This window comes from Nerophis lumbriciformis, linkage group LG01 (assembly GCF_033978685.3).
Source record: "Nerophis lumbriciformis linkage group LG01, RoL_Nlum_v2.1, whole genome shotgun sequence".
Lineage (NCBI taxonomy): Eukaryota > Metazoa > Chordata > Actinopteri > Syngnathiformes > Syngnathidae > Nerophis > Nerophis lumbriciformis.
In genome coordinates this window covers 16,196,254-16,207,500 of record NC_084548.2, presented here as the reverse complement: position 1 = coordinate 16,207,500, position 11,247 = coordinate 16,196,254, and the positions used below count along the sequence as shown (strand labels likewise).

Here is an 11,247-nt window from a genome sequence, read left to right as displayed (position 1 = left end):
ACATGTCACCAGCACTTTAAATAACTAATTCAGGAGGAGGTATGAACGGTGTGTGTGGCTAGGTATGAATATGTGGGTGAGTGTTTTACCTCATTGCTGTTGAAGGACTGGGCGTTCCTCAGGGCACGCTCCAAGGAACTGACCTGATTGGACAGCTTGAGGGTTTGATCCTGTAGTCGCCTGTTTTCTGCTTCTAAGACACAGACCCTTGGCGATACACAAACACACACGATTTATTTTCCAAAAGAGTGAAATCAATTAAAATAAAATCCAATAAAAGGCTAAAATAATAGTTAATTTCTTGGCTGAGATAAATGAAGCTGTTTCAATGTACAGTAGGTACCTGTGCTGAATGATGGATGCAGCCCTCATGCCATTGCTGCCCATTTCCTCCGCCTCGCTTATCTTAAGCAACAGCACCCTCCTCTCCTCCAGAAGCTTCTCATTTTCCTCCATTACATTATGAATGCTCTCTTTTGCCTGCAGGGTAAGGATATTTTCAAAAAACACATTTAATTGGTGACACAAGCATCCAAGTTTGCAACAAGAGTTTGGCATCTGGCAGGCATTATGTCTGACCTTGTGTGAGAAGCTGGCAGCCAGAGTCAACTCGTTCTCTAGTTTCTGGATGGTGTTGTCCCTCTGTGCAGTAGCTTTCAGGAAGACCTGCCTGGCCTGATGTAGCTTGGTTTTGTGCCGACTCTGTTTTTCATTGTACTTTCTGATGGGAATTGCAGAGCAGCTCTTAAAAGGCTGCATCGCCATCCATTTATTTATTCTTACACTGGTCTTTTGCCGCAGAGCAAAATTGTATTCTGTTGTAATGAGAACATAATACAGTGGTACCTCAACATAATGTTTTGAGCTAAGGGCTCTCTCCCAGCTAATTGTTGTGCTATACAAACAGAAATTTGAGTTACAAGCATCCCCAGCATTAGTTGGCGTAGCAAATATCACAGTGAACCCCGAAGATCCAACCAAAACATCTGGTCCTATTTGCTAGCATTAATTTATAGCTAGAGATTGACATAACTAAGTTTTTCCCACCATGGAAAGAAAGAAAGCAAGTGTGAATCAAGACAGTGCTGTGAAGAAGAAGTGGATTAAATTCATTCAACTGAAAAAATGTATCATCAAAAACATGTCAGAGCTTTTTTGAAGCGTATCACAGCTAATCTGCACTATACTGATGCAGAATGAGTAACGTCAGCCAATAATGTCTTAACTGCGGACATTTATCCATGAAAAATATGGAAAAGCTCCTGATGGCGTGTTTGACGGAGAAGCAGCTGGAAGGAGATACTGTAGAAATCCGCTCTCCAAGTTAAATGCTGTACAATATTGTTACATTACTTCCTAAAACTACTGTAGTTGTTAGTAGTACATTGATTGTATTATTTTTTATACAATATTGCTTATCTGAAAGTTAAAAACATTTTTTTAAAACAGTAATGTTACAAGTTAGAGGAAAGCTGGGGTTTTTTTTTGGGGGGGGGGCAAGCACCACTTTGATTTCCAAATTGATTTCAATTAATTGCAATGGAAGACGTTGATTTGAGATACAAGTGTTATGAGTTAAGAAGCTCTCTGTCACAGAACCAATTAATTTGTAAGTTGAGGTACTACTATGCATGTTGTTAGTGTGTCTCACCTGATGTTAATGTTCAGTTGTAGAAAAACCTGCTTTAGCTCTCCCTGCATTCTGTCACACTCAAGCTGAGAGGCCATCAGATCGTCTTTCAGTCTACGGCAAGAGGCTTGGCTATCTTTTACCTTGACGACAAATTTACATTCTGCGTGAACATAAGTTAATGTTGCTTTAATTTGTGTAAATTCTGAATAAAATTATTTTAAAATAGTAATGTTTTAAGAACACATACAGGAAATACCGTACTTAAATACAGACTGGGAGGCTGGAAGTTTAGGACAAAATCTAAGTTGCTCAACAGCAGAACCACTGAAGTTCAGAGGCTCTTTACAAAGTAGGGTAATGAAATATGATATATACCTCCTCTCGAGCCTTGTTTAGTTCGGACTCTAGCTGCTGTGCTCGGTGGCTGAGCTCAGCATTGGTCCTGGTGAGCGTCACCTCCTTCAACCTCAGGGAACGTACTTGGTGCTGGAGCTCCTCCTCGCGCTGCTCTAAGAGCTTCCTGGATTTATGGTTAAGGCAAGACAGGATGTGTTAAAACTGAGCAATGGTTAATTACAGCACTTTGTTACCTGTTGATGTGGTCCTCCTGCTGTTGCGCTCTGAAGGATGACAAGGTGTCAGATAGATCCCTGCTGTCCCGCTCCAGGCGGCTGCTCTCGCTGGCCCGGGCTTCCTCCATGCGCAGCTGGTGCTGGATCGTCTTGAGCTGTTGCTGCAGTTCTACCACCTGTGGTCATAGTCACACCCAAATTAAAACCAACTTGCATAACTCCTATTCTACCTGGCAGTATTAACACCACCACAAAAAAACAGCTTATTGGTTGATAACTTCTTCTGGGTGAAAGGCACCAAAATGTTACAAAATCTTACGAGCACAATTACCAACGAGATTTTATTTGTTGATTTAATGCAATGCCAATGCTCGAGATCTTCCACACTGACCTTCTTGTCAGCCGCAATGACCCGTGCTCTCTCAACCTGCAGCTCCTCTTGCAAACTAGAGGTGGCGTTGCGGCTGGCAGAGTTGCGTGCCAGTTCCAGCTCTAGTTCCCTGATTCTTTGCTGTTGGCGTTCCAAATCAGCCGTCTGAGTGTGAAAACTCTTTTCCATTTGGGCGAGCTTGGTCTGGACCTGGTTCAGCTCTGCAGAAAGCTAAAGGAAGCCCGTGGGAATATATTTAAATTATGTTTTGTGTTACAACAATGTGCCTCTCGTAACATTAAAAAGAAAACAACCTTGAGTTTTTCATTGTCTAGCAGGGTGTTGTGCCTCTTCAGGTCCATGTTTTTCTCCTTTTCGTAGCGTAGCTCTCGCTCTGCCGAGGTAAAGAGACTTTGCACCCTCTGCAAGTCCTGCTTCATCTGTTTAGCCTCCTCTGCCTTCTGACTCAGCACTAAGTCCAGGGACTAAAAAGAGAATCAAGACACTTTTGGACTGAATAGGAATATTTTAGTGTATAAATGTCATCAGTTATTGTCTTGTGATTCTACTGTTAATTATCAGCCAATTTTACCTTGATGTGTGCCTGTGCTTCAATGATTTGGGCCTGCCAAGCCACTTGGTGCTGAGAGGCCAGTTGCTGCACCTCCACTTGTTTGGTCTGTAAGTGATTCTCCTGCTTTACAAAACACAACAACAAGTAAGGCCACCCCCATTAGAACACCTGTGCAATGTAGTAGAGCCAAAACTTCTGTCTTCATTATACTGTAGCTATAGGAATTAATACCAGTATGTTAATTATTTAAGTCTACACATCAAATTAAAATGAATTGGTTGGGCATAACTCCACTGGAGGAAATTCAATACAGTTACCTGATCTTTGGTCTTCTCCACTGGACCAAAAGTTAACTCCAAGTGTGCAGACTTCAAGTTTCTGCTAAGTGCTTCATCATTCAAAGAGAGTTGATCCTGCTGCTGCTGAAGTTGCTCCTTAAGGTGTTGCAACTTAAGCTCCAGTTTCTCTTTTTCCCCTTCGGCTGCCAGTTTCTTCTGGACGTTGTCACTCAGCTTGGCCTGCAGCTCAGCCGTCAGCAGCCGCTCAGAGACCATCTCATCCCTGGAAAAGCAAATATGTGGAAGCCAGACAAGAAAACTTGTTCGCATCGTTCTACCTGGTGGTCAATCATTTCTTTCCTATTGCCATTGCTCCAATTATGGGGAAGATATTGCATATTTTGTATATTTGCCATAAAAAAGCTTTTATTTCTTCTGAAATAAAGAGGCATTAAACATTTTTTTATGGCAATGGATATTTCTGAAGTTGATATATAAATTTAAACGTGAAAAGTTAAAAAAAAATAATCCATGACTTTAATAACTGAGATCCTTAAAGGACCCGGGGACCCTAAACAGTCAACAAAATGTAGCCAAGCCCTAAGGTTTACAATATATGTTGTATTGGCAAATATCCAAATGGCCGCCGAATCCTTAGATTTGTCATTATACTGAAGTGTTGACCTCACACATTTGTATGAGAAAACTGGAGAACAGTGGTGTCCAAAGTGCGGCCCGCAGCTGATTTTTAAAACATTTTTAAAAATACTACCCAAATAAAAAGTGGAATAAAAGGGCAAACAACTGAAATGTAATGAGAAAATGTTGCAATATTGACAGTCATTGCTAAAAAAAATAATACAAACTAATAATCGACGGATAGATCTGAATTTGATCTAGAGAGTAAGCGTTGAAAGTCAAAATAATTTACATTTAAAAATGACTTATTTTAATTTTTTTTTTTATTGTTCATAAATAATAAGCTATGTTGTAATTAATTATTTACCTATTTAAGGCTCCAATGACTTGAAGTGAAATGTTATGGGGAATATATAGCATATTTTGTGTTTTTGCCATAAAAAACAGGGTTTTCTTCAGAAATAAAAGACATAAAACATATTTTACTTTTTTTTTATGGCAACGGATATTTCTGAAGTTTATCTATAAATTTGAATTTGAAAAGTTAAAAAAAATAATCCATGACTTATTTTTATCACTTGAATAACTGAGACCCTTTAGGGTCCCCGGGACCTTTAACAGTCACCAACATTTAGCCAAGCCCTAAGGGTTATCAAAATCCGAATCCTTGAATTTGTCATTATACGACCCTGAAGTGTTGACGTCACACATTTTTATGAGAAAACTCGAGAACAATGGTGTCCAAAGTGCGGCCCGCAGCTGATTTTTAAAACATTTTAAAAACACTACCCAAATAAAAAGTGGAATAAAAGGGCAACTAACTGAAATTTAATGAAATGTGAACCACACCTACAAAAAAAATCATAAACCTGAGTTTTTTGTGTTCTGTTTGAAGGCTGTTAAGTTCTTTGGTTCGTCGGTCAGTCTGCTCCTGAAGTTGGTCAACCTGTACTCGGTATTCCTGCAGGTCATTTTGGGTTTGGTTACTGTCCTTGTGGCGTTCCATCTCACTCTGGTGTCGCCGGTGGGCACGCTCCATCTGGGCTAACTGAAATATATTTGTATGCAAAGCTGTGAATCAACATGGTCTAATTTGAAATACTTTCCTTTCTTACATTTACTATCAGTTTTGATCATTTATTTACTTTGGGAATTTTGGCAGTTTAATAAATAAGTTCATAAAATGAAAACTCAAAAATATATTGTGCTGTGTTTCTTGTTCCTTCTAAAAAAAAACAGTAATCAAGTAAGGCGGGTGGTTTTGTTTGGCAACGTTGAGAATGTTCCACTCCAGTTCACGGTTAAAAATAACAATACTAGGACATTTCTAGTGTACGCAGACTTGAAGCTTGCAAACCTTCTCCTCCAGAAATGCCTTTTCTCCCTTGACTTGGCTAAGACTCTTGATGAGGGTTTTCCCTTGCTGGCATTCAGTCTGGAGACTGTTAACCTCAAGTCTCAGCTTCTTCAGCTCTCTCTCACCAATCTGTAAAGCCTTGGGTGAAATAGTAAAGAACATTTCAAAAAGCTTACTAATAGCTCACTGTTGTAGATGTTTTGAATTCTTCCAATGCATTAATGTTCTGTATAATACCTCCTTGTCTTTTTTTAGGGCAGCCTGTGCAGCACTTAAGTCCAACTCTAGCTGTTTTCTCCAGTTCCTCTCTTCAGTCAGACGAGCTTCCAGCAGAGCCAGTCTCTCCGGGCCATTTTCTCGTATGTGCTTGATACATTGACAGAGGAAAACGATGCAATTAACTTCATGATATTAATCTTTCTACTCTGAATTATATAATAATCCAATGTCATATTGTTGCATCACATGTTTTTTTTGTACCATTTTCTTACTTTATTCAGTAGGCAATTTGATGACAAACCGCAGCACCATTAAAACGTTTGTGAAACTGCATGTTTGCAAAAAAATCGGTATTACAGCAAAAAACTATCTTTAAAATATTTCAAGTTATACAAGCAAATAATTAACACCATTTTTGGGACGATAAACTCCCAAAGGCATAAGGGGTATTACACAATAATCATAATGCCTGTGTCCCTCAAATTAGGTAGGGACCTGTGGAATACATACTAAGAATGAGGTTGATTCTTTCCTACTGTCCTCAATCTTATAAATGTTCAACACACTAAACATAAAACATGAAGTGTTTCTTACCAGCTGTAAGAAGGGCTCTGTGGTTTTGACCTCATCTCCATTATTTAACAGCTTCAATTGTGTTTCCTGCTTCTTCAGCTCTCCCTCAAGGTTTTTGATCTGCATGACCAAATTATCATGATGATGATCATGGACTTGAACTCCAACCTAAACTATGTATTTGAATCATAAGCTGTTGGACTAACTATCTTCTACTTCTCTGACAAAATATCAACCATCACTCCTACTGTATATTACAGAGAAGGCTACATATTACCCGCCGATGTAGTCCCTCCAGTTCTCCCTCATGGCGATGCCTATCCTCCTTGCTGGCATTCTGGGCTTCCCCGAGCAGAGACTCCAGCTCCTCGTTTCTCTCCTCCAGCTCCTCCTGCTCCTTGCGTAGCCGCTGAAGTTGGCGCTCCAATTCTCTCACCTGAACAAGCCTGTCCTCAATTACCGCATGACAGCTGGCATACAATGATGACAGGATGAGTCAGTATTATGCAATGAACAGGGATTGTTAAAGACTTCACATTTACCGTTTGTGAATCGGATCAGTTTCTTTAGTTAAAAAGTCAGCCAGGTTGTTCTGTGGTTCAACGTTCTTTTGACTTCTGTCCTCTTTTAGGGCTTGGTTGTCATTGCTTGTTTCCAGCTGGACAAACACAACATGTTGCTGTATAGTTTGGACTTAAATTAGACTTAGAATGTACAACAACACCAACCCGCTGAAGCAGATTTTTCTTCTCTGACTCTAAAGAATGCACTCTCTCCCTCAGACTTATGTTGTCTGCATCCAATCTGTCACTTTGCTCTTTGGCCCTCTGCAGCTTCATCATATCTAGAAAAAAGTCAAAGAAAACATGTATATATGAGAAAATGAATGTTATCTGGGCTGTGCTGCAGTATAAAACCATTTTTCACCATCTAGCAGGAATAAAATGTAAACGCAAAACCTTTTTTGGGGTTTGGTAGTTGAGCTTATTCCCCACCAAAATTCTTAAAATACATTAAATGGAATTATTGTTAACCTTTTCGAATCAACGTGAAATATCCTGATGAAATATAAAGTGTTGTAGACTTGTGGTAATGTTTAATACATCTGCATATTTAGGCTCGTACTACAATGAATGTCAGTTCCAAATGTTACCGCATTGTTTCAGTTTGTCCACTTCTTTCCTGAGAATCTCTAATTCTTGCAGCGTTTCCTGAAGCTCCGACTCTAAAATCATCAAAATATATTATATTAAGTTGCTTAAGTATCAAACGGTTCATCATTCATTGGGGCACACAAGCAAAGTATTTGTAACATACCACACACGTCTAGACTGTTGCTTTTGGCCACATCCAGCTCATTGTTGAGCCTTCGGATTTCCTGATGAGCCATCTCCAACCTGCTTGACGCCTCGTCCAAGTCGCGCTCCAGCCGCTGGCGCTCATTACGCTCATGGGAGAGCTCCTCGCTGTGAGCCTGTCGTTGAAGGAAACTTGCGTTAATGGCTGCTGAGATTATTAGGAGAGAAAACAGACGCTGTCAAAAGTCATGCATTTTGAAAAGGGAGGTTTATCATTGCCGCAAGTCTGCAATGGAGTGAGGGGATAGACCAACATTTTGTGTGAAGGATTCCCCTGCACCAGAAACCAGTGCAACAATGGCTCTCATGCTACGTGCCCCTGCAACCTATCAACTGCCATCAAATATTGTATTTAAAACCAGGTACTTCCCAATGACAAGTTATTGAAAAAGTAATCGCAGTGGTCATGCAGGTATCAGTAAAAACAAGCAGTGCCACACCGAGACAAGCCAGAGTTATCACTTTTTCAATGGCTTTTTCAATCACATATGTTAGTCATGTTAGTTCAGTCGTGGGAGGGAACCTACAGGGGTAATATTGTTTTTGCTCTGACCAGACTTGCGCAGCCCAAAGAGCTTCTTCCAAGGAGTCTGGGACGAACCCTGCTGGGAGCAAAGACCATGTGTGTGCAGCATCACACCAAACAAGTTAATTTAGAATGGGGGGTCCTGGTTTCTTCAACCAGCAGAGAACAGGAAATGTTCAGATTCAACATTGATGTAGTGTCTGCAGCTATCCACATTGGTCAATGATGGACAATGTAATCCCAAAATAGACATTGTAGGATAACATCAATTCGGAAGTAATATTTTGTTGTAAAACATTGATGCTATTATGCACCATTACAACCGGCTGGGAATAATAACATTTGTTGGTACAGAACAGCATCGGAAATAGTACATGCAAATACTATACGGTTTGTATATTCATACAAACACCACAGTGGTTGTATAGTCATACCAACACTATACTGTTTGTATTAATTCAGCTTTTGCAGAGTTAATTCTAAAATGTGTTTGAAAGACAAAAAAACATGCTTGGAATAGCTTTTTGCATCAAATTATATTGAGTAAAGAAGAACTGCAGTTTCAAACACGGTACACTTGTTCGTCTTCTTGGCCTGTGACTAATGTACCGTAGTAAAGAACGGCGTATTGGTCGGCCACGGAGATTCGCGCACAGATAACTCACCACATGCCAGAGAGAACTGGTTTCCAATCGCATAATCTAGATCAGGGGTCCGCAACCCACAACTCTGGAGCCTCATGTGGCTCTTTCATACCTCTGCCCACACTCCCTTTGGCTTGCTTTTGAAACAAAATGTCAATAAATAATAGCTATTTAATTTAATTTTACCTAGTTTATGTAACATTTGCTATTTAAAGAGGTGGGTGATCTTGTAATATATAAATAAAACTTATTTTAATATTTTGTTAATAAAAAGGTACATCACATTCCCTATGCATCATCTTTTGTTGCCAAGCAATTGCATTGTTTTTAGGTAAGCTAGCAACTGACCTATCAAAAACGGTAAACATTTCTGATGAAAATATAACATTTAATGCTTTAACAACAGATTAATTTGCTTTTACTGTGGCTGGTTCATATGTGTGCTTAATATGTGGGGAGAAAATAGCAAACAACAAAAAAAGTCAAATGTTGAAAGACATTTCCAAAACAAACGCACATCATTTGTGGAAAAATGATGGAGATGTCTGAGAAAGAGTAGTTTCAGAACTGGTGTGGAAAGCTGACCATGAGCAAAAATAACTGGTGAGTCGTCTGTGTTTGATTTCATAAATGTTATAGCATAAGTGTAATGACACGATACGTGATACAATCGTCATTTTAGCGCTCAGAGTTTACAGCTCTCGGTGGGTTTTATTTAGTGGGAAATGGGCTCAAATGGCTCTTTGTATGCTGAAGGTTGCCAATCCCTGATCTAGATAATTTAATCAGAAAATCTGTAAAGCCAAACACGATCGGATCAAGGTGTTTCCAAGTGTTGTAAATATTTTATTTCGAGCTGAATCATTTGAGAAATCACACTAAATTAGTGCATTGGAGACGTACCGACTGTGATTCCAGTCATACTGTATATTAGCCACGAAACAGGACAACTAACTCAGATGTGTGTCAGTTCTTCACCTGGAGTGGGACATCCCTAGTGTTGCCAGATAAATTCTGAGTCTCGAGCCTCCTTTCAGCAGCTTCTAGTCTTTCAAGCAGTGTTGCCCGCTCCACCAGTAAGTAAGCCACCTGTTCACTGGGGCTGCTCAGGCCGATCTCCCCCAGGTCTTCCTGGGCTAACATCTCCGCCAGCTCCTTGCTCTGAATCTCTGGAGGAATATTTTTCATTAGACTTTCACAGGACAACAGGTGTTATTTAGTTTAGTTTTTTTTTTTAATGTCAATAAGTACAGAAACATTATGGTGGGCTCACCTTGTTGCTGACTGATGTGGTGCAGCTCTTGTCGCAGTTGTTCATTGTCTCTTTCATAGCCAGCAGTCACACACTCGCGCTGCTGCAGAAGCCCACGGATATGCCCAACATAGCTGTCCACCTGACATAACAGTTTAAGGACACATTGCAAAACAAGCAATATCACTCAGAGAGACACAGACCTCTTGCCAACACCTAAACACTTGGCAACTGTGAAATCAGTACAGAATGTGTATTTTAAGTAAAACATGTTTGTTTTACATTTTTGTCCGATAAACTGATTTTTTTTTTTTACATTTTGTTGGTAGATGATGAAAAATAGGTACCAATGATGAATGAAAAACTGAAGATGTCTTGACAACCTTCCATCATTCATGTAGAATTCTTTGGCTCACCTCCTTCATTTCGTTGGCCTGCTGTGAACGTAAAGTATGCAGCTCCTGTGTGGACTGCTGCAGTTCCGCCTCGGTGTCGAGGAGCCGCTGCCATAGGTGGCGCTGTCGCTCCTCTGGACTGGCCCCCAAGGGCAAACCATCATCCTGGAGCCGCACGGAAATCTGGTCCTGCTCTGACCGCACCTGAAGAAAAGGAGGATAAAGTGGATGCTCTAGAGCTGACTTCATTGGAGTACACGCAGGATTACATAAAAACTACTTAACTGATCTGAAAAAAATTTAACAGGATTAGGGCATGCAGAGGGCTGGATTAATGAATAGGCATATTTTAGGTGATCAATACAAACTATACAGCAGGGCTATTCAACTGGGGAGCCAAATACGGTCTGGGATTGACACCATTCCGGTCCCCAGGTTCAGTTCATAACTTGGAAGACAAACAATTTTGCGGCAAATTCCTTAATGCACAAGAGTTCTCCTGTTGTATAGAGGATCTTGGACCACTGTTAACACAATAGCAGATCCTTGCATTGACATTTTAATAAAATAGAATAGATAGAATAGAAAATACTTTATTGATCACTGGGGGAAATTCAGCACCACAGTTCGCTCACAATAGACAATAATAATAATAAATAATATAACATATTATATGTATATAATATAAATATATTCTACATATACTCTACATTTAAGTGCAGTCAAGGACCATATGCATCTAGCTATGAAACAGAATGCTGGGTCCAAACTTGTGATGTACATATAACTGAAGTGTTCCACAAGGCACCCCTTTAAATTAACTGCTTTTTGGACGTTAATTTTTAATAATGTGACTT

The 11,247-nt window shown here is 39.9% G+C and overlaps 1 protein-coding gene across 5 annotated transcripts in view; it reads right to left on the bottom strand.

Moving 5' to 3' along the window:
* ccdc30 (coiled-coil domain containing 30) overlaps positions 1-11,247 on the bottom strand; it is a 17,153-nt gene that overhangs the window by 1,305 nt on the left and 4,601 nt on the right. The window contains exons 3-25 of one of the 5 annotated variants that reach the window (XM_061976111.2): positions 10,412-10,594; positions 10,017-10,137; positions 9,722-9,912; positions 8,101-8,175; positions 7,533-7,689; positions 7,369-7,440; positions 6,944-7,059; positions 6,758-6,873; positions 6,493-6,685; positions 6,237-6,335; positions 5,661-5,789; positions 5,424-5,561; positions 4,936-5,114; positions 3,467-3,710; positions 3,168-3,272; positions 2,890-3,060; positions 2,597-2,806; positions 2,224-2,381; positions 2,009-2,153; positions 1,652-1,773; positions 580-721; positions 344-480; positions 90-207 (exon numbers count right to left, since the gene is read on the bottom strand). In XM_061976111.2, the coding sequence (XP_061832095.1) occupies positions 90-207; positions 344-480; positions 580-721; positions 1,652-1,773; positions 2,009-2,153; positions 2,224-2,381; positions 2,597-2,806; positions 2,890-3,060; positions 3,168-3,272; positions 3,467-3,710; positions 4,936-5,114; positions 5,424-5,561; positions 5,661-5,789; positions 6,237-6,335; positions 6,493-6,685; positions 6,758-6,873; positions 6,944-7,059; positions 7,369-7,440; positions 7,533-7,689; positions 8,101-8,175; positions 9,722-9,912; positions 10,017-10,137; positions 10,412-10,594 (3,321 nt within the window). Of the gene's footprint in view, positions 1-89; positions 208-343; positions 481-579; positions 722-1,651; positions 1,794-2,008; positions 2,154-2,223; positions 2,382-2,596; positions 2,807-2,889; positions 3,061-3,167; positions 3,273-3,466; positions 3,711-4,935; positions 5,115-5,423; positions 5,562-5,660; positions 5,790-6,236; positions 6,336-6,492; positions 6,686-6,757; positions 6,874-6,943; positions 7,060-7,368; positions 7,441-7,532; positions 7,690-8,100; positions 8,176-9,721; positions 9,913-10,016; positions 10,138-10,411; positions 10,595-11,247 lie in introns of those variants that run through there. The other 4 variants (XM_061976119.2, XM_061976130.2, XR_012050348.1 and 1 more) reach the window with 4 other exon arrangements.